General features: G+C 36.7%; 1 protein-coding gene across 2 annotated transcripts in view; it reads right to left on the bottom strand.

Moving 5' to 3' along the window:
* LOC145686350 (venom allergen 5-like) overlaps positions 1–24,452 on the bottom strand; it is a 166,332-nt gene that overhangs the window by 18,847 nt on the left and 123,033 nt on the right. For both annotated transcript variants that reach the window (XM_081759598.1, XM_081759597.1), the window contains one exon: positions 14,369–14,498. In XM_081759598.1, coding sequence (XP_081615724.1) covers positions 14,369–14,498 — 130 coding nt within the window. The remainder of the gene's footprint in view (positions 1–14,368; positions 14,499–24,452) is intronic.

Raw genomic sequence — 24,452 nt, forward strand, 5'->3', positions numbered from 1 at the left:
TTCAAAACGTATGTGGGGCCACTGTGGATCGTCGCTGCGAGGCCGCCAAATTTTGGCGAGATGTCGCTACTTGTCCATCCGTGATCCACTGATGCTTACGGTGTGGGGTGGTTTTCAACGATCAAACATATTTCCAATGTAATTAATGGAAATAAAACAAAGTTGAAGCTTATAGTTAGAATACTGCAAATTTATAGTGTACCAATTTTCACTGTTACGAAGCACGTATTCTTGTTCGCGTAAAAAGTTACTATTATTACAAAGTCTCGATCACAAAACTTTCGTTTGGAAGTAGAAGTAATGGAAATATACAAGGTAATCATTACATTTTGCATCCAATATTACACCCTTTGCCACACTCAATGTTCAGTGAAAATATATCGTTAATCATTCTGACACATTAATATGAGAGAGTTCCTTCGTAGCTAAGCGGTTAGCGTACGCGTCTTTGGCGTGGGAGACCTGCGTTCGATTGCCGGCGGGAGGTCATATGGTTTGAATTCCACCTAGGCCCACGTCTCGTTAGCCTTGCTGCTGAAAGGAACGTTAAACTTAAAATCAACTCAACTCGACATTAATATGAGATATATGATATTATGTTATATTACGTAATTAAATTTCAGAAGCAACCCCATGCTGTAAGAGTCGGTGGACCACCGATGGGGAACTAACGCCAGCTCGCCGAATATTGGCAGCTCCGTAGCGACGATCCGCGGTGACGCCACTTGTATTTTGGAAATTATACAACCAGTGGCCCACTAGAGACAGAGACACGGCGAAACGCCAATCAACCAAAAAATTAGTCCACTCAAAATATGTTAAGTTGCCAATATGCCTGATTTGTTTACATTAAGTTGTTTTAAAAAGCATTATAAAACAAGGAAACAAGTATCACCTCCTGTTTCCTTTACCTCTATTCTCAAATGTCTGTGCGTTTGACATGAGCCATAATTACAGAGGAACATTTACTGACAATATTTATAAAAATATATTAAATTATAATATTTTAGAAAACAGAAATGGGGTAGAAGTGATTCCAACCAGCGACCCTCTTACTCGTAAACCAAAATACTATGTACTGTGCTACAAAACCAACATGAAATACGAATCACAAAGAATTTACAATGTGTGTGTGTGTGTGTGTGTAGATGTAATAAGGTCTGCAATTGAAAAGAACGTAACAATTACTCGTTCTTTCCACCTCGACGGCATTACACATATCTAGCTACTTTGTACAATATTTCTCGGCAAAATGCAGAAGTATTTTAGTCTGAGAGAAAAAGGGAATGAAATCTCTAATTTCTAGTTCTATTAATCTTGTAGCTCTCAGTTCGTGGCAAAAGTACTGATAGAGATATAAACAATGAATAATGATTATTTTGTAGAACATTCCACTTTAATATCACAGGAAATTCATCTTCCGGTTTGCTTGATTGCGAAAATTTATAAAGTATATTGCTATACTATGTAAAGTATGTGTACTATCGCAGACACGTAGCCAGGATTTCGTAATGGGTGGGTTCGTGACATTTAGATGCTGTGGTTATCAGACCAGATGCTCTATAATTCTAAGCTATTTTAGAGGTAACATATATTAGTTCGTTTAGCCAGGATTTCGTAATGGGAAAGGGGCTGGGCGTGACATGAAATACTGTGGTTATCACAACAGAGGCTGGATCAATCTAAACTGTTTTATTAGTACATATATTGGCTTGCTAGGACAATAAAATGACGATATGATGGTAAGTATTTTAATAACAAACTATGAAAAAATCTCGAGTAAAAGTATATAAAAAGCACTATTGAAAAATATTTTACAATATCTACGTTCCTTCTCTGTTCATTCAAATATAACAATTTTCCTTTCACTATGACCTCAACTATTATAAAAAGTATATCCACTATTATAAAAAAAAGTACATATCCAAAAATGTCTTATAAAATGTTTTACAATCTTTGCGTTCCTTTCTCTGTTGAATCAAATGTTAACAGAAATTTCTTTCCGCCAACTTCTATCTGTTAAAAATGAAAAGTTAAAGAAGCAGTAGAAAACTGTTCCTGAAATAACATGTTTAATACTGCAGAGAAGCGGTGACGAAAAATTACGATAAAAATCTCCACACTATTAGAGAACGTCATTATGTTTTCGAAAGCTTGAAACTTCTCTGATAGTAGCAGACATTCTGAAAAACCTGTAACTTTTCTAAAAATTTCAAACTCCCTGACTTTTCCAGGATATTCCGCTCATTCAACACCATGTATTGCAAGTAATTACTCGTAAGGCTGGAGTGGTGAGGAAATAATGAGAAGGACACTTATAGACAACGTTATGCTCAAGTTTGCGTATCATTGGCTACTGCTTATGTAATTTATGATTTGAAACAAACAGTAAAACTCTCGTCAATAACTTCTTAACGCTGATTCTTCATTTGCACGTTCCTTTTCGTTTCATCACTCCTTAATTTTTAATTTCTGGTTTCGAAGGGGTGTGCGGATTCCCCGAGCCCACCCTTCCTTGACTCTGTGCCTGTACTGTCGCTGATATAGTTAAATTATAGTAAACAGGTAAATTATAGTAATAGTTTTCTATTAATAGTATTCTATTAAGGGAGAATTATAACTACTCTTATTTTAATACATTTTTGGCTTTAAATTTTTATTCGGTTTCACACCCTTCTCCCTCAAGCTTGGACACAGCAATGGAAGAACATATTTAGAGTTTGATCGTTGATTCCAATATATTTCAAGCATCATTTCTCGTATCTAGGCCTGTGCGATATGTTGATACACCGATATCGATATTCTCATTTATCAACATTCGATATCGCAAATATATCGACATCGATGTATCATCCTGAATGTTCGTTATCGATATTGGGGGAGGGCGAGGTATAGGGGGTCCCTAAGACTTGCGATGGATGAAGAAATAAAACTTACTTTTTACAATAACGTCTTCTAATGATAAATTTTTATTGCCACAAACTGCAATGTAAATAAATCCACTTGTAAATTTGCAGTATTATATAGTATAATTTCTTAGCCGCCAGTTCTTTTCTGTTCCCGGAAAAAAAGAAACAAAAAAGCACCCGTCTAAAGCAACTGCTTCGAACTCTGACCTAGAATTTATCATAAGAAAGTTTTCTCTATTCTTGTCTCTCGGAGATTTTCAGAGATTTCGAAAAGGAAACGAGTTTTCATAATAATAATAATAATAATAACTATTATTATTATTATTATTATCATTGCGTTTACAACTATGATTCTTTCGCTTTATCTTGCGTGGGAGGCCCTGAAGTCTGGTACGCCACTGGTGTCTTTCATTCTGTGTTTGTCTCTCCGTTTCGTGTGGATGTTTGTTTTTGTGCTGTTAGGCGTTTATATTAAACAAGTACTTTATGTAACTTTTTTCTTTTTCTACGAGATTCTTTTTTCTTTAAAAAAAGAAGAGAAATGTTTTTCTCTGATATCTATTTGTTGCTATTCATCTTCTTTGAACTCCTTAAGTAAGATCATTTTGTAACTTTTTATGTCATCTATTGCCTTCACAATAATAACATCGTCATTCTTAACAATTTATTTTAATCTCTTATTTGCAGTTTGCCACACTGATTTATGTGTAACAAAATTGAAGTATGGTCCAACGCCTTTCAAATTATCAACCAACACAACTTCCGAGATTTTTGGGAAACCTACTATTGCAGGAAAGGGGAATTGCAGGTGGTAATGCACTTTTGGAGTCGTGTATACAATGTAATCATACTTTTTCCGTAACTGAAAATTCACGAAGAAACGTGTTTCTTTCATTTACCTCATTTCAGCCGTTGGGAGAGGAGAGGAGGCAGGTTGGTAACTGGAACTTTTAAGTCTGTGCTTGTTTTGCGCGTTCTACACGCTGAAAGTGGGAGAGACCTGCTGTTGCGGGAAAAGATTGTGAAACTCACTCAACTTGGTGGGAATAGATGCAGCAAAACACTTTTTGGCACCATAAGTTCTCTACACTTCTTTGCTTGTTCAACATAGCTCTGGTAATAACTAGAAACTGTTGTTCCTATGAGTCTAAAATCGGAATCAGAAACTAGGTGGAGTGCAAATAAAGAAAGTGTGAAGTCCATCACTTAGTATATTGCAGAGGTTCTTGCAATTCTAAGTCATAAAAATTGTGAAAGAGAGAAAACAGTAAAACAAGAAATTATACGGTACATCTATACGAAAGCGTGCTCATTTACAGATTTCTAACTTTGTTCGGAACAAGGTTTCACTTCAATCAACCAAGTTCAAAAGTGGCTCCAGGATCTTAAACTGAACCCAGAATCCTAAGATTCTATGATGCCTAGATTTTAAAGATAACTTTTACCTCGAAATAGAAACTTCAGTTTGTAAGGTTCAGGGTGGAGAATTCAACCTCTGTCAAAAATTGAATGTTGATATTGAGAGATGTTAAAGAAGAAAGAAAATTATGCCCAGTAAGATCTCGAAAGATGAGAAACTAACCTCTAAACAAGAAATGGGAAGGTAATGAAGAATTATCTCGTAAGTATTTTCATAAAAACATATGATAGATTCACTTCCTTGCAAGATGCTGATTCAAAATTCGGGTTCCTTCTTGATGTCAGCACACTGTGTTACAGTGCTGATAGTGACGACTTAGGCAACACTTACAAAAGTCTGTGCATAAACCTATAGCACTAATAGTGATGCATATACGTAATTACGTGAAGAAATTTTGAATTTCAAAATTGTTAGTCTCAATTCGCACTGCAAAAATTTCAATATCTGAAGATTTTTCTCGAATTTATCGTGCAGCATGGAGATGAGTGTGTGATTCATGTGGAACATTACCAAAAATAATGCTAAGCGCTGCTGTTTTCATTACTCAGGAAATTAGTTCCTTTGCACTTACGAGTATTCATGACAGTGTGATCTTGAATTACTAAGAGAGGAAAGATGATAAAATGAGCGTTTAAAGATATTAGACAAGTTTGCAGCAGTTGAGACACAAAACAATTTATACAGGATGTTTCAAAACAACACCGACAACGCTTAGGAGATGATTCCTGACACCAAGATAAGAAGAAAAGTATAGACCAAACTGGGTGCACAAATACTTCCTTTCGGAGTTATAGGCTGCCGAAAACATGAAAAAATGAACTTTAAATATCCATAGCTCCAATACTATGGGACCTACCCTAGTCAGGTGAAGACTTTATTTAGGAACTAGTAAAGTCCAAATATCCAAATATCCATATCCCTATCTAAATCCTATCAAGTATCCCTATCCAAATATTCATGTTTCAGAATCCTGCGATACTTCCGCAACAATTTTTATAGAGGTAGTTGGTGAGTATTTCAAAGTATATGCCCGTAGAAAAATTGTTTCGATAAAAATTGTTGAGTGAGTACCTTAGAATTCTGAAACTTGTATTTTTGGATAGCGCACATACTAGTTCGTAAGTGAAATCTTGACCCGACTACAGTAGGTCCCATAGTTATGGAGTCATGGACTTTTAAAGTTCATTTTTTCATGTTTTCGGCATCCTATAACTCCGAAAGGAGGCATTTGTTTACCCAGCTTGGTCTACACTTTTCGTCTTATCTTGGTGTCAGAAATCACCTTCCAAACGTTGTCGGTGTTGTTTGGAAACACCCTATATATAGAACAAATAGTCACCCTCTGAAGTGAGTGAGTTTCTTCAAATGTTTATTTTTTGTATGTTTTAGATGATTGCGATATAATGAAGAAATATTTTGAATAATATTTCTTTTTCTCCAAAATCAGTTACAATCATATGTAACTTAGTTGTTTATGGCACTGTGTGCGTGGATTTTCTGCCACTTTCTTCATTCTACTATTTCATTCATTCTCATTATTACCGTCTGATTTAGCCAACACGGCATAACAGTGAGACATAAAACTTAACATATGAGGAGTATTCTAACATTGAATAGATTTCAATTAGGTGTTCATGTGTTCGAACCCTGTAGCGGGATAAGTTTTCTTAACACAGAAACGGAGAATTCTTTGAATAACCCTTTGGCAAATTCTTTTCTTCCAAATTCGATTACAAAAGAATATTATAAGACCTAGAAATTTAAAATGACATAGTTAAAAACAAAATATTTGTATATTCACTATTATTTTCTTAGTCCCTTATTTGTAGAAACATAAAATCATTAAAGGGTTTTGTCAACAAATAAATTATTTCATTTGTTCTTTTGACTTTTGTTGAAATAACGGAGGTGTAACTTCTGTGTAAATGAATAAAGAAATTATAATAGAAATAGCGTAGATATTACCGGGTATGATACCGATTTTTGGAACGGCTGTTTATTCGAATTCAAACTTGAATACTGTTTCTTATTACATTTTAAAGTAAGTCTTATCTTATATAAATCTGATGTTGGAAAGGGACCTTAAACTCCAATTAATTAACAAAGCAACCAAACTAGCAACAATGAATTCCCGGCGGGAGCTTATGTACTTCGGATCCTACATATAATACAGTCTTGCTGCTGAAAGGGATGCTAAATAATAATAATAATAATAATAATAATAATAATAATAATAATAATAATAATAATAATAGGCCTAACTAACTAACTAACTCTATGGCCTATGGAACCCGGAGGTTCAGTGCCGCGTTCACAAAAGCTCTCCACTGACTTCTATCCTTAGCTAACTGCATCCAGTTTCTACTTTGTATTCCTATCTCTGCGAGATCCATCTTAATATTATCGTCCCATCTGCGCCTAGGTCTTCATAATGGTCGTTTTCCTATGGGTCTACCAGTCAAGACTTTGAAAGCGTTTCTACTTTCTTCCATTCTAGCTACATGACCAGCCCACCTAAGCCTCCTAGACTTGACGATCCTAACAATGTTGGGTAAACCGTATAAACTATGTAGTTCCTCGTTATGAAGCTTCCGCTACTCCCCATTCTCGTTCCTCTTGGGTCCGAATATTCTTCTCAGGATCCTGTTCTCAAATACTTTCAGTCTATGTTCTTCCCTGAGAGTAAGCGACCATGTTTCGCAACCATACAGAACAACAGGCATGATTATCGTTTTATATATTTTAAGCTTCAAATTCCTCGACAGAATTCGCGACGACAAGAGATTTTGAACCGAGTAGTAACACGAATTCCCTGCTTTTAGTCGACATTTAATTTCTTCGTGAATATGATTTTCGTCTGTTAATATTGATCCTAAATATTTGAAAGTATCCACTTTATCAAAAGCATTATTTAATATTTTAACGCCTCCACAATTTGCCGTATTACGGTCCCGACGCACTTCCATGTATTTAGTTTTCTCTGCATTTACTTCTAAACCCATGTCCCTGCAAGCGTTTAATAAGATCTCTGCATTTATTTCTACTGTTCTCCTATCCTCCCCTATTAAATTTACATCATCAGCATATGCCATAACCTGGTGAATGCCGTTCAACTCTAGGCCCTGGTTGCTATCTTTGATTTTCCATATGGCGTATTCCAGCACAAAGTTAAATAATAATGGCGACAACGCATCTCCTTGTTTTAGGCCATTTTCGACGTAAAAGCTCGTGGACAAATATTTTCCTACCCGGACTTTGGGATTCATTTAAACATATCTTAATTAATCTAATTAGCTTTCTCGGTATTCCAAGTTCTGTAAGAACGTTGTATAATGTTTCTCTCCTAACCGAGTCGTAAGCCCTTCTAAAATCAATAAATAGTTGATGTACCGGGGTATTGTATTCCCACTTCTTTTCGAGTATTTGGCGAATGGTAAATATTTGGTCGATAGTTGATCGATTTCGTCTAAATCCGCACTGATAATCTCCAATAATTTCATCTGCGTATGGGGTCAATCTTGCTAACAGAATATTTGAAAGGATTTTATAGGATGTTGACAGAAGAGAAATGCCTCGATAATTATTACAGTCAGTTTTGTCGCCTTTCTTGTAAATTGGAACAATGATTGACTCTTTCCACTCTTGTGGCAATTCTTCCTTGTTCCAGATAAGGAGAATGAGTTTGTGTATCTTGTTCCACAATTTTTTGCCTCCAGCTAAAATTAACTCAGCCGGAATTTTATCTACACCCGGAGATTTGTGTTTCTTTAATTTCTTTATAGCGGCTTCCACTTCTATTCGATTGGGTTCAGGAATATACGGTTCTGCGGTGTGTATCTCCTTTTCTCCACGCACATTAGTTTTTGGCTGCGTGTTCAGCAAATCGTCAAAGAAATCTTTCCATCTATTTAAGATGTTATCCGTATCAGTGAGAACTGTTCCGTCAGATTTCTTTAATATATAAGCACGAGGTTGATAGCCTTTCTTAAATTCGCTGATCCCCTTATACATGTCCCGAATATTTTTATTTTTACTATTATCTTCAAGTTCCTTAATTTTAGCTTTCAAAAAGTCCCGTTTCTTTGTTCTAAAAGTTTTGGAAGTTTCCCGCCTGATATCTGCGAAATTTTGTGTAGTTATTTCATTCGGATTTTGTAGCCACCGTAGTTTTGCCTGTTTTCTCTTCTCTGCTAGTTTAGTGCATTCTTGGTCGAACCATGGTTTGTTCCTACGTATTTGCGCGTGTCCCAATTTTTCTATTGCTGAACTTTTAATGCTATCTCTAATTTCAATCCAAGTATCCTCAACACTAGTGCACTCCGAGTCTTCTAAGACCGAGAATCTATTCGAAACTTCAATCTGGTATTCCTCTCTTACCTGGCTCTCTTCTAATTTCTTTAAATTAAATCTCTCCGTTTTCGGACATTGAATATTACCTTTATTCAACGATAATCTCTCCCGTATTATCGCTACTACCAGGTAGTGATCAGTATCACAATCAGCCCCTCTAAACGACCGGACGTCAATTATGCTAGATTGTCTTCTTCTATCTACTAAAATAATAGGCCTAATAATAATAATAATAATAATAATAATAATCTATATATATAAAAGAGAACGTACAAATCCTTTGTCCGCTCATCACGCTAATACGGCTGAACCAATTTCTTTTATTTTTGGGGGGTTATTAGGATTTGGACCCTAGATGGTTTTTATCATATCACTTTAATTTTCAATTACCAGTGTCTTGAGATAATTGACCATTCAGGTGTCCATTACGTACAAATCCTTTGTTAGTTCATCATAGGTATAAAAATAAACGTATTTATATGCAACCCGCATGACCGTGTCACTCGGCGGGTTAACATACATGACAGGCGTTATAATGGTTTTTATCATATCACTTGAAAGCGAAAAAGTAAAAATTATCTAAGTAACAAAGTTTATTGCGTTCGGGGGTGACCGCAGCGAAGCGGGGCGGGTTAACATAAATGACAGGCGATATAGTGTTAACATTTACTGCAATCTTCTATGGTTTTTATCATATCACTTGAAAGCGAAAAAGTAAAAATTATCTAAGTAACAAAGTTTATTGCGTTCCGGGGTGACCGCAGCGAAGCGGGGTGAACGCTGCTAGTAATAATAATAATAATAATAATAATAATAATAATAAACTTCACACATGGACAAAATAATACAATAACACAGTCGTAGAAAACTATTAGAAATATCGAGTATATGTAAGGTAAGATTTGGTAATATTTTTATAATTCAATATTTTATTCTACTGATTTTCATTTAGGCTACGTAAATATTGGATCCGTTCGGCTAGAATTTCATCGTAGTTTAACAAACAGAAATTTGAATTATATTCATAACTTTATCCTTTGTATAATGCCACTATCATATTTCTGACCTATAGGGTGGACCAAAAGTAGGTATACATCCCTGCATTGATCAAGTATAACATTCTAGTTTATGAGTTTATTTGCTTCGGCTCTCCCGAGCTTAAGATGTAAGTAAAAACACATCAAGAACAAATAATAAAAAAACTAAGTCTACTCGAAGGATAACAATAAGAAATTATATAAAATGCAATGAGCTGATCAGTACGATACTGCATACCTATTTTTGGGCCACCCCGTATAGAAACGAAATAATGTGTTTCCTTGCTGTAAGTCAAACGGAAAAGAGAGAGAAAACGGAAACATGTTGAACTTTATGTAGAAAGCAGTTGTTTGCTATGTGATAATTTGTCTTCAGTTGATTTATTAGAAAGTTGTTGCTTATCTGCATCATGAAGAAACAAGCATGGATGTATCGTACTTATTTCACAGAAAGAAAAACAAAAGTGTTTATCTCATCTTTGGCTTTTAGCGTTTTAATCCTCAAATAATGTTTCAGTATATATATAGTTTTTATTTCAAAAGAATTATGTATTATTTACTTCGTAGAGAACAAAATATTTCACTCCGTCTTGGCAAATTGCGAATGTTCAGAATGTAAAGCCTTTCTTGTTTAGCACTGAGCACTTGCCGTTTTCAAACTAATATTAGTTATGAAAAAACTTAGTACTAAAAAGTAAGGTACCTAATAGCGTCTGCCATACCGTCTTGTGTGTAAAAATTGGTATTGTCCACGCGGTAAGACAAGACACAAGGCAAGACAGAGAACATATATAATAGGAACAATACTATAACATATATAACTTACCGAGAAATGAAGTTATATCTTCACGATACTTTTTGAGACGAGATAAATCTCATCTCGTGGACAACGCTAACGACAATTACGAAGTTTATGTCCTAAAATAGGGATCGAAGCTCATCAGTGTCATAATTTGGGTATGGTGGTTCAATGATAGAACGGTCATCTCTGGTTCCAAGGATGATTGGTTCGATTCCAGGCCATGTAGTGAACTCGTACATTTTGTGGACACCATCGTATCGCTAGATTTTCTGAAGTTCTTCCATTTCTTCCTATCTTATTCTACACTTTCTTTCATCATTCACTTTTCTCATACATCGTTCGTTTTCTTCGTGCTTTCAGGGCATATACGTGAGGATGTAAATTAAAAGTTGTTTCATTTAACTACAACAAATCAGTAACGCAATCTGTTGTAATCAGTGTTTCTTCCAGGTACAACTGGGATCCGAATTGACCAATCACTCTTCTCCTCTCCCGGAGCTATAATAAACCAGATCCCGATTATATGTCACTCTTGTGCAAGGGATGTCCTTTAGCAAATAGTGTCACATTGGAGCTCTCACACATTTTTATTTTGCAATCCGGGATAAAATTTTCTAAAAGAAAGCTTGACTATATTTTGAAAATAACTTTTCACACATTGAGCACTGATAGAACTTACTTGAATATAGAACATTAAAGTTTTTTTTATAACAATCAATAAAACATTTGTAAATTACTATATATGAATTATTTTGCTCTTTTTCCCCTGTTTGCCTGCTTGTTCCCTGTCTTAAAATATAACAATATAAAATATAACAATACTATTTAGAAATAAGTAGAACGAATTTATGCGTCGAGTTGTACGTTGATTAATACGTTATGCTAGGATTCGTTTCTGCCGTACATTGGGCAGGCTACATATTGCATTCTTTCTTTCTTCTGTATTTTTTCTGCCTTAGTTTACCGAACATAATCCCTCAACATGTAAAGAAGGGGGGCATCAAATTATTTTAAGCCCTGGCAAGAGTGAATAATTTCACATGTCTCGCTACCTCTACTGATATTTGCCTGTTGATAAGATGTATTTTATTATTATTATTATTATTATTATTATTATTATTATTATTATTATTATTATTATTATTATTATTATTATTATTATTATTATTATTTACGATCTTGGGAATGGATAAACATCCTCCACCCTCGGAATACCAGCTAGGCGAAATCAATAAAATTACATAAAAACAAAACGGCTATTTATTCTTACATACACTTACCACACTCATTGTATGTGTTATATGTTATTATCGGTACATAACGTTATAGTTACAAAATGACTATTCTCGCGCACATTTGCAGTTGGTATAACCTTTTTCTTACAAATATCATATATGTATGTCTTCCAGTTGCCACTGTCAGCACATAATTCATGTGTCCATCGAAGGCAATAAATACACTGAATTCACTTAACAAAATTCTAGAAGAACGCTTAAATTACGCCTAATATCGGATATCTGATATTTGGCAGACCTAATTATCTGATAATTTAAAGGTAACAAAGTTCTGTCGCTTTTTGAGGAGGTCTGTGTTCAATTGGCCCTCACACAGTGAGTTGAATGCGAATGAAGATAAGGCGAAGGTCAGTTGCTGGTGTGAGCATATCCAACATACTACCCAGTTGTGGCAGTTCAGTTACACCGTGAACTTGCGTAAGGACCAAGTGAACACGGGACCTCCACAGAACGTCATAAGGGCGAGTATGCTGTACGAGTTCAAATTGAGGTCAAACACCGCTGCAGCAGGGCGGAAGATATGCCAGACCTTTGGTGAGGGTGTCGTGACTACGCGGATTCTGAAGCGGTTGTTTAATAAGTTTAAGAACGGTGACGAAACACTCGAAAACGCATCACGTCTCGGAAGACCAACAGATGTACAAAATGAAAATCTACAGGCAGCAATTGAGGCGACAATGACCAGACATATGAAGAACTGGGATGGAGAAACCATTCAGCAGCACCTCCATCAACTTGGGATGTTAAGTCGATGAGTCCCACATGATTTGACTATAGGCCAGAAGGCAACGCGAGCAGATATATGTGTTTCTTTGCTGTCTCGTCTGAGGAAGGAGCCATTTCGTGACAGGGTGTTCGCATTTTATGAGAAGTGGGTTCTGTACGAAGCTCCAGAGCGCCGTCGTCATTGGTTAGCGTTCTATGAACCGGTTCCAAAACAGCCTAAACCAGCACTGCACCAAAAGAAGTGTGTTTGGTGGATTGCTCGCGGCATCGTGCATCGGGAACCGCTACCAACTGATGAGGGCATCGGTGTAACTGTGCCAGCAGTTGAGCTGTGTTCAAGAAAAACTCAAACCTCTGGAGCCAGCACCTCTGAATCGCAAAGGGATCCTCCAGTTACAGGACAACGCTAACGTAGCTAGGATGACCCGGGACACCATTCTACGCCTTGGATGGGAAACTATCGCACCCGCCATACTCCCCGGACATTGCACTGTCCGATTATCACCTGTTCTATTCCTTGGACTATCACCTTAGAGGACGCCACTTTAAAACCCTAGTAGAGGTGCAAAATGCACTTGATATCTTCTTCGCTTCACGGCCCACCAAGTTCTACCGCAATGGAATCCATGGTCTTCCAGAACGTTCGCAAAAGGTCGTCGATGCTGATGGGGACTATTTTTGATCTTCCATATACGTCTTAGGTGACATATCGATGTTCGAAGGTAGTGGGTGAAAAAACGACAGAACTTTCTTCGTTATTTTTATAATATCTAGGGAAAGATATGTGTACTCACAAAACAAATTTATTTAGCAGAACATTACTATCGTTCGAGAATATTCAGCTATCTTATAGCTCTATAATATATTAGTAAATAGTATTTCTTCTTTAATTTCGATGTAAAAAAAATCCGTTTCTGGATTATTAAGCTACTTTAAAAGAATCCGAAACTGATCAATGTAGTTTTCCTTCTTAATAAACTCAGTTTCTTCGAAGATATTCCAGCTAACAGTGGAACTCTGGCGAGAGAATGCGGTCCTAATTCAGTGGTGGATAACAGGGAGCAACACTTATTCCAAATATCCGACACTTTTGCAACAATCCCAAATATCCGACATTAGGCTGTGTCCGATATTTGGCTGGTTTACCTTAATTTGCTGATGATAACTTCGTAATTTAGTGGGGGTGCGGTGGCTCAGTGGTAGAGCGTTCACCTCCGGTGCTTGGGTCCTGGGTTCGATCCCAGCTCGCGCCGTGCGGACTTTGTGGTGGACAAACACCGTGCTCGTGGGTTTTCGCGGGGTTCTCCAGTTTTCTCCCACTTTCATTATTTCACCATTTCACTCATCTCTCATCATCACCGTCTCCTTTAGCCTAACCGGCATAACCATGGGACGTAAAACTTACAGATTTTTTCGTAATTTAGTACTATATTCGGCGTTTGTGCGAAATAGAAACAGAAAATAAATGAGAACGAGACGTATCCACCGAACATGTACAAAAGAACTGAAGAAATATACTATCATACCAATATCTGGCTCGTAGACGGTATGGGGACTTGGTTTACAAGAATACAGTGAACATATAATTAATGAAACTAGATGTAACTATGTCATATTCCATGTCCTCATTAGAAAACAGTAAAATTTGCTGTGATACCTACTAAGGTTTTGATATGACAGTTGTAATTTCTGGTTACATATCAATCTACTTTTTGTAAAAGTATAACATTTATATTATATTTATCATGATGAAGGTTACGGTATAACCGACATTAGCAACAAAAACTAAAAAAATTAAATCCCGATACAAAAAGAATGGAACAACTCACGTGAATGACATGATGTCTGTAGCAGCAGTTAGATCTACCTCATCGTACCAGCTTTGAATAGCTGCCGACCAGTTCACAATCAGATAAGGGCCGGACTCCATGTAGACATTCTGCCCCACTGGAAACCTCTCTGAATAAAACAAAACAAAAAAAAAAAAAAGTAGGAGCATTATTAAGAAATGTAATAAAAAATATATACACTTCTCCAAGATATAATAGCACGCCCGAATTTTTCTAAGTCCCTTAAAATTGTAGGGCATTGATGTTATCCGTGAAATAGTATTGCAAAATCAAAATATTTGGTGTGCTATAGAAACTATAGGCATTTCATATCAAAGCTTACAACACTCTCGGATGATGCCTTGGAGCAGTGACGTAGCAGCTGCCCCCGCAACCCCCGCAATGCGGGGGGCCCCGACATATAGGGGGCCCCGAAGTCTTGCGATGAATAAAGATTTAAAGAAGTAGAACTTCAATCTTACTTCTATCGTCTTTACAACTAGGGTCCTTCTCTATACTTTGCGGGGGGACCTGCAAAAGTGTGCTATGCCACTGCCTTGAGAATACGCGGCAGAGCATGAGGAAACTATTGACGAAATAGGTTCAAATCTGAATGCTGAGCACAGTCGGCAGCGCGTTCAGTGTTCTTTCCAGGTTAACTTTTCCCCTTGAAGCTGAGACATCGCCCTGCGCAGAATCTAAGATACATCAAATAGTGTCCCAGTATGGCCTCAACTCATTTTGATTTCTCCTCAAACAAACTTTTCTATAGGAAAAGGTGAAAGAGTGCTCACTTTTGAGGACATCATTTATCTTCATAAATAGGATACAACCAGGTTTTACAATTAAAAAAAAATCGTAATTGAATGTATGACTTACATCTACTACTTTGAATCTGAGACAAAACCGATTTGAAAGCAGTAGAGAACACACCTCGTCTTCACTCGCAATCGCAAAATACTCATGTGAGATTTTTTAGGATAAGGTGATGGCCAATGTTTTATGAAACTGAGAGCATTCTTGTGAGACAGACATAGCAAACGGTAATACTATTGAGAGCTATTAAGACGTTTAAGTGAAAAAATGTGAGATAGTCGTGAAAATCTATCTAAAATTGTTCTGATACACCAAGGCGTAACAAAAAACTGGGAGCAAATAAAATGTTGTATCACCAAATTTCTACTCTCAAACCCTACTTAATAATAATATTATTTTTGATTTTGAATTTAGCGTCCCTTTCAGCAGTGAGGCTATATGAGATGTGAACCTATAGCTTAATGTAGTTTGCAAACCAAATGAGTTCCTTCCGAAAATCGACGCCCGGTCTCACACGCCAAAGACGCGTGTAATAATAATAATAATAATAATAATAATAATAATAATAATAATAATAATAATAATAATAATAATAATAATAATAATAATAATATGAACTGCGTTCTGGAGTGATGAAAGAGGTATTATGGCTCAGGCACGTAGCCAAGGGGGGTCCGGACCCCCCTTCGAGACCAGAAATGAAAAGAACAAGGAAGGATGAAACAAAATGAAACGAGAAAAAGTAGGATCAGTGTTAAAAATAAACTACAGGAAGCTTTTGGTTACTCTTTCTTATGAGGAAATTTGTATTACTTGCAATACATGATTGCAAGGTGAGCGATATATTCTGGAAGAGTCAGGGAATTTGAAATTTCTAGAAAAGTAGCGAAATTCTCAGAATTTCTGCTACTAGTCAGGGAGATTTCAAGCTTCCGAAAGCATAGTGCCCTTGTGTAACAGCGTGGACATTTTTTATCATAACTTTTCGTCATCGCATCTTTGCAATTTATTTCAAAAACAATTTTCTACTGCTCCTTTAACCTGTCATTTGAAACAGAGAGTAGTTGACGGAATAATTAAAACAAAAATATATGTGGAAAGAAAGTCCTGTTAACATTTGATTTAACATAAAAAGGAACGCAGATATTGCAAAATGAGTATGTACATTTATAATAGTGAATATGTACTTTCTATAATAGTTGAGGTCATAATGAAAGGAAAATTGTTATATTTGAATAAACAAAGGAAGGGTGTGAATATTGTATAATCTTTTTCAATACGTTTATTATTATTATTATTATTATTTTACTCGAGATTTCTTCATAGTATATAATTACTTACCAACATATCCTCACAAACCAATATATGTTGATAGTAAAGTAGTTTAGATTGATCGAGCTCTTGGGCCTTCAGAATTTCTTGTCACGTCCCCCCCCCCCTCCCAAGAAAATCCAAATCCAAAACCACAGTATTTTATGTCACGGACCCCTTCAAGAAAATCCAAGGGAAGGGGTCCGTGACATAAAATACTGTGGTCATCACACCAGGGGCTCGAGCCTGTACGTGCCTGTATGGCTGATAGTGATTTCGTGAACACTAGGACTCCGGATTTATTTTTAGGTTCACGAAAATCTTATGGATCGATTTAAGAAGTGATTTGCACTAAGGAGAATTCACAGTGGGATATATAGAAAATGCTTTACACCTGTGCACCTTTCTTTGGATAAATTAGAAAGTTGTCCATCACCTCCGTGTAATAATATACTATAAAAGTGTACTTCAAGAATAACTTAAAAAATTATAAAACAAAAACAAAAAAAAAATAAAATAAAATAAAAGCATCAAGTGGAATTCGAACCAGGTTCAATAGTATTGCATCAGCACAAAAGTAGACTACTTGACACATATGGCTATTGCAACAAGTAGGAAACACTCCTTTAGTTGTATTGACAGATAACGAACTCCTTAACAACCCTTCTTTTTTCATCACGATCTTTTTCTTTTTCGCCGACAAGTGTGTGTGTTTTCTTTAACAAAGGTTTCTACATTAATGCTAAGGTACTGTTTTGTTTTAAAAGTATCATATGAAATAACTAGGGAACGGAACTTTATTTAAATAAATGTTTTTTCTGCAGTGAGATAGAGGCCCATTCTTTTGCAAAAATGCTGATCATATTCTTTTATGCCACGTCAGCAAATTTTATTTTACATAAAAACACATATTTTCCAATTTTCCGTATGTAAATACATATTTTAAGAGTTTTCGTTTTAAAAACATAAAATCACTCATTGAGGACTGCTACATCGAAATCTTCGAAAGAAAAAAATGCTTATTTTCCCACGCCTCTTTCATATCGAGTGTGTCAAGTTTGTTTTGTCTTTGAGCACGTTGACTGGCAGACTTCTGGTGCCTTACTTTAATCTACACGTGAGGTCCTATTGAGGGAATTCTACCCAGCCACAAGCAAGTTACTACACTGCAGGACTGTGAATCCACTACGTGTCTTTTCGTTTATTCTATTCTAAGTGGTGCTTCAGCACAGTGTATGTATTTCCTTACTGTAAAATGCCTAAAATAAAAGCAAGTGTTTCATCTCGTTTGCAGAAGTTCTGTGACGAATATAAAGATGTATTTTCTACTGATGACAAAGTGCTATTTTGCCAACCGTGTGGTAAATCTGTCGCGGCTGACCAACGTTCACAAATTACACAGCATTTGGAGAGCAAGAAGCATATTGCTGCTGCTTCACGTTTGAGCAAGAGACAGATCTGTCAACCAATTGCGTCTAGTACTGGTAAACCGTCAAAATTGTCCGCTTTTTCAATGAATTTGTGGAGAGCTTTTGTATCCGCAGATATTCCACTGTTCAAATTAAACAACCCTGAATTACCAAAGTTTCTCGTGAAATATACGAACTTCGAACCACGTGACGAATCAACATTGCGAAAACTTATCTGCACAGTTGTTACGAGCAAACTTTACAACATATTCGCTCGGAATGTGCGCAGCAAAATATTTGGGTATGTATGGACGAAACTACAAACTCCAGTGCTAAAAAAGTAGGAAACGTGATTGTAGGAGTGCTAAGTAATGGTGACGAAACTGTGTTGACGAAAAATCATTTGCTAGTGTGTAAAGAGCTATCTGCTGCTACACATGTAACGATAACAAGACTTTTCAACGAAGCAATGCAACTTGTGGCCAGAAGGCATAAAATTTGACAATGTTCTTCTTATTACAGATGCTGCAGCTTACATGAAACAAGCTGCAGTAGACCTTGCCGTTAGCTACCCCAAAAGGGTGCATGTTACCTGTGTGGCTCATGCGTTGCATAAAGTCTTTGTCCCTAGGTCGATAGACTAGTTTCAATGGAGAGAAAATTTTTACCAAGTCACTAAACGAATAGACATTTTTAATCAAAAATGTTCTGGGATTCCCCTTCCTCCTGCTCCTCTAGTTACACTATGGGGTACTTGGCTGAATGCCGTTGAGTATTGTGCCCAAACCTTTGAACAATTCGTATCTGTCGTAAAAGATCTCGACAAAGACAAAGCATCGTCCACAGAAATTCTACAAGAACTGTTAAAAGATCCATCCGTAAAACTCGAGTTAGCATTCAGTTCAACAAACCTGTCCTTTCTTTCTCGTTTATAGAAAAGCTTCAATCTTCATCGAACACACTGTCAGCTTCAGTGGATAAAATCCACATAATAGAAACGAAACTGATAGAACTTCCTGTTCCTAACGGACAAATACTAATGTCTAAATTTGCAGACATTTTTGAAAGAAATCTAGGTTTTCAAACATTGTGTAAAATTGCACGTGTTTTGGAAGGCGAAATGGTGAAGGAAGATGTGCTCAATTTCAGAGTTAGTGAAATTTCGTGTTTCAAATATGCGAGAATTGTTTCTTGGGACATGGAGCGATCTTTCTAGCAATATAAGGTGATTTTTAGAGATAATCATCACGAATTTACAATGGAGAACTTGGAGAAAATTATGGTAGTCCAAAGAATAGTTCGCTAGAAGGTAAGCATTTCAAAACTGAATTTAAGATGTTCACAATACACGTAATATTTAAGTTTCTGTTGCCAAATATTTTTTATTTTTGTCACATATTTTTCTAGTTTTGTCACATAATTTCAAAATTTATAGCACATAAATAAATAAATATTTCTGAGTTTTTTAGCACATGAAGTTCCGTTCCCTAGAAATAACAAAAGAGGAAGGAACTGAGAATTTCAAACAACAAGCTGTGAGCTGTGTTTGTAAGTCTTCGATTTTTTTTATTATTTCCTCTCCTATTACTCCAAATGGGTCGTTGCCAAAGTGACAATTTTAAGGGACTTTGAAAAATGTACTCGCGCACTTATGAATTGGAGTATAATCACAGAGTTCAATACCTACATGACTTAGAGTGAATTATAGTAACAAAAGAAGTTAACTTGGAAATTGTAATCCTGTATTAAATTTAAAATGAGAAGTGTTATTTCCAATAACTCGCTATATTTCGAACAAAGGTATTTTACATAATTTCGTACTCCACATAGTTTGTCTCGGAATAAGAGTTTCTCTATTATTTTAAAGCATAAAGTTTCTGACTCATGCTCAACAGTATTTACCTAGAAAATACTTTATATTCAGATAAATAATTACGTATTCTAATAAAAGCACACTAGTATACAAATTTACAAAAGAGTAGTCGATCTTCATACGTGATGCTATTCGTAAAGTGTTGTAAACATCTTTCTTAAACTGAAATCAAACTAGGTTTAACATATTGAAACATTGTTACAATACCGCTTATAAAGAACAGTATACAGTTACAAGTACTAAGTAACGGACTCCAATGCATTTTCTTTCTCCAGAAGTATTGTTCTAGATAAGAGTTATTATTATTGGATCGTTGCGATTGAAACTCGATTTTACATCTGGTGGGGAAAGCTCTCTGTAACCAATGGCTGGATACAACACAATTTGATGTGGAGCGATGACACATACAAGGTCAGAAACTTTGCACGGATAGGATTACGTGAAAGAGCACCACGAAGACCACATAATTTGTAAATTATTTTTCTTGACGAGTACAAATTTTAAAGTTTTGTACATCTAGCCGCAAGAAACGTCAATAGGTTATTTCGACCAAAAATAGTAAATCAACGCACCACACAGCGACAGCGTTAGTTTGAGAAATTTCGAGGCAGTGATACAACATTGAATAATGACTTACGGTCACCGGCCAACATGTTCTAATTAACTCCTTAGCAGTGGCGTTTCCTAGATGTTACCGCATTTACCGGCGGTAAACAAATACTCGGAGGAAAATTACTGTTTTAATTTTGGCTCACTCCAAGTACAAATAAAAGTCTCGTGGCTGTCTTCACTGCGCTTCAGTATGAGATTGAAACACCAGCACCAACTAGCGGATACAAGAATCTGTTGAGTTTACCGGAGGAAGGAGCGAGCAACCAACATGTTGCAACTAGGGATGGCCACAAAGTTCCGGTTCCGGCGGAACCGGTTCTCGGAGATCCTGTTTTCAGAACTGGTTCCGGACCTGTATCCGAAAACCCGGTTCCAGAACCGGTTCCTCCAGGCCTGGATCCAAAAACCCGGTTCCAAAATCGAATCTTAGGTACCGGTTCCAGACCTGGATCCGAAAACACAGTTCCAGAACCGGCACTAAGGAACCGGTTCCAGATCTGGATCTGAAAACCCGGTTCCAGACCTGGATCCGAAAGCCCCCAAAGACCCGTAAAGGAGGCACAAAGTTCACCTTCAAAACACTGCAAAGAGGACCATGCGCTTGTGCCTTCCCCGCCCACACCCGCTTGTGCCCTCAGAAAAAAATTTTTGGTTCACCAGTGGGTGTTTAGCCAAATGAGTTTGCCAGTTTACCTGTTTAAGCAATGAGTGCCAGTTTACCTGTTTAACCCAGTTTGTTTAGCCAAATGAGACCGGCCCCCGCCTGGGCGCCTGCCTGTCGCTTCCATCATTTCATCTAACACACTGTTCACAAATTCTAAGTTCCATTTTCCTAAGCGTGGCAAACGCGCGGGGAAATTTATAGAGAGAGAGAATTTTATGCTTTATTAGAAATACAACGTAAATCTTTCATAATATTAGTTACTATACATATTGCACAGCTCTAATAATAATAGATATTAAACATTTTATACGTAAACAAACAAATGAAAGGAAATAAGCCACAGAATATGCAAAGCGATCAGTCAGTTTGTGGCAGTGATTAAAATGCGTTTTAATATGCGTTTACTAAGATAATAAACCTTAACATACCTTTGTAGACTAGAAGGTTATAGCACGCTCCCTGAGTATTTTGTTTTTATCCATGATCATCATTTCGAATCGCATAGCCTAGGCTTCCTCTTTTTTTTTTCTATTTTTTTTAAGAAAAACTTGATTCTGTCAATTTCTTAAACAACAATGTTTTGTTCTAATAATGTTGCTTAGTATTATCGTCTTCTTTCTAGTTTAATTGAATATTTTCAAATAATAGAGGATTACGTCCTTTAAATAAAGTATTACAATTATCAAAAAGAGAAAACATTTGTAATCATTATCCTAATGGGAAGGGGAAACTTATAAATATTTCAAACGGTAATTAAGATATGGTTAAACTGTAATGAAACATTACTAAAGTAAAACATTTACTCCGAATAGTCTCTGCGAGTAATTTGTAGAAAATGGACAGAATTAATGATCATAAACTATTAGTTGTCAATTAAAAGTGTAGTAGCGACACTTCTAAGCTCAAGTAGGATGTTCACTCTGCTTCATTAAAATAATAAACATTCTACAAAAATAATGATCTTTGAATGTATCGTAAATATTTTAGTAAATAAATAAATAAAATAAATACGTATAATTTAATCACCTTGACTCGATAGCTGATTGCGAGGGTGAAGATAATGAATATTACTACAAACTATTACAAACCTAGGGCCCGCATTGGTCCAGTGGAAGCCGGTGGTGTAGTTGAGCAACCTGAAGTATTAGACTGTAGTGTTGTCAACGGCTCGAGCGGCTCAGCTCACGGCGCAGTCACAACCGAGCCGAACCGAGAAGTGAGCCGAGCTCACACCTCACCCTACCGAGCTGGCAAAAGTTGGACCAAACCGAACTGAGCCAATTGCTCACATAACGGAGCCGCCTCAAACAGATGGCTCACCTGAGCCAAACAAATGGCTTATTCCAACCGTGCCGGTCGAACCAATGGCTAACCTGAGTCGAGCCGATGGCTCATCGTAACAGAAACGGCTCGATCCAATGGCTCACATAAGCTTAGCCGAACCGAGCCGGCTCGAGCTGTTGACTCAGTTGAACCGAGCTGAACCGGTTAACATCATTATTAGACTGAAAATCATGAGGTTTTCGAGTCCCTCTGTAGTAGGAAGGGAAGAATTTTAATTGTCCTCGATGTTTCTGAATTCATGTCCCTATCGATTCTCTTAGTCCTGAAATGTGATTGAAATAGAGAATAAGTCAAGAAGTTTAAAAAATGTAGAGCGGTCACCTCTGGTGCATAGAGTCCCTAGGTTCGATCCCAGCTCGCGCCAAGTGAACTTTGTCGTGGACACAGCGTGTGTGGGGGGTTTCTCGGGGTTCTCCTGTTTTTCCCACTTAGTTTATTCCATCATTTCAGTGATTTCTCATACCCACCGCCTCGTTTACCCCAGTCGGCATAACTATGGGACGTAAAACTCAGATTGCTTATTCTTTTTGTTATTAGAGGTAAATGACTGTAAGTAAGATATTGTAAATAATTGTGAATGACCTTTTTATCCTCAGATAAAATATTAACTTCAACTCTTCCCGTTGTTCTAGCGAGTTGCACGTGCGCCTTTGGTGTATGCGGTTACGGGTTCTATTCCCGCCAGAACACAAAACATAATTACCTTTTCATTTACTCTTATTAATTGTCTATCATTTTTAATCTAAAGAGCATAAACGTGAAACATTAAACTAAATAATTCCGTTTCAATATTGTCCAGTAATTTCATTGTCTGAATTATCAATTGTTGCATCGTACTATATACTACCATATGTATACAGTTGGTTTGTCGCAGCTGATCCGAATTTGAATGTGACTCCCAGTTTTCCACTATCATTTAAGTCTTATAAATTATCAGCTGCGACATTAATACAACTTTATTTTGGACAATCATAAAGAACAGGCCATCTAAACCTAAGTTTGGGCCTAACTACACGGCATCTACAGACGCCGAATGGAATGGAATGGAATTTGAATGTGGTCTTTTTGTGGTTGTTCAAAGATTCAATGCTTGTTTGTATTATTTCGTCGCCTATCACTACTGCTGTGCCAAGCTGCCTTTCCTTTTTAGGCAGTTACCTGCGTGTAGTTGTAGCTCGTGCCTACGTGTTGTATGTTGTGCTTAGCACAGTAGTCTTAATACGAATAAAGCAATCTTTTCCTTTCTACATAAAGCCTGTCACACAAATGAAATATAGGTAAATATATTTAGAAACGACAAAGTTTTCACACGTCATTCACTTCAGACAAACTTCTATTATCCAGTTTTGATTGCTGGCAGAAGCTAGTGTTTTATACTGAAAATTGGCATTCAATGCACCAAGGAATCAGGTTCACTTTAGGTATGAGACTTCAAAAGTGTGTTATGCATAAGTATTTATAGACTTATACAACAGCTATGATCGTTCGTCTGTCCGTGGACAGGTATCATGGGGAAAACGGTAAAAGATAAAGAGATAACGGATCTTGGAATCGATTCCTCGTCCCAAGGATAGGTTTCATTTCCTCTGATTACTCTCTGTTCAAATCGGACCGGTTTCAACGTTTATCTTTATAGAACAAAATGGTTATTAGATAACAATAAGCGGTTTTCTGCGAACGATTCAGCGTTTAAAAGCAACGTATCATGACAAATGGTGAACATTCTACCAAAACCGGAAATGGTTTAAATTTACAACTACTTCCAGTTTCAATACCGATTTGCGTAGAGCAAAAACGGTAAGAGATATCGATATATATTTTTATCTAATCGATTCAGCTTCCCAACAGTGCGTTCTATCTCCTCTTTAACTACCTATTCAAGCCGGACGCGATTCAAATTAGCGATTTCCGATTTCAATCTTTAGTGCCATAGAACAAAAGCACTAAGGGATGGCGACTAATGGCTTTCTAATGTGGATTCAGCGACCGAGGAACAGATTCTATCTCTGATCTTATTAATCTATTCTAACCATTATTTATAAATATCCCCATGGT

Source organism: Thermobia domestica, chromosome 5 (assembly GCF_964235325.1).
Source record: "Thermobia domestica chromosome 5, izTheDome1.hap1.1, whole genome shotgun sequence".
Classification (NCBI taxonomy): Eukaryota; Metazoa; Arthropoda; class Insecta; order Zygentoma; family Lepismatidae; genus Thermobia; species Thermobia domestica.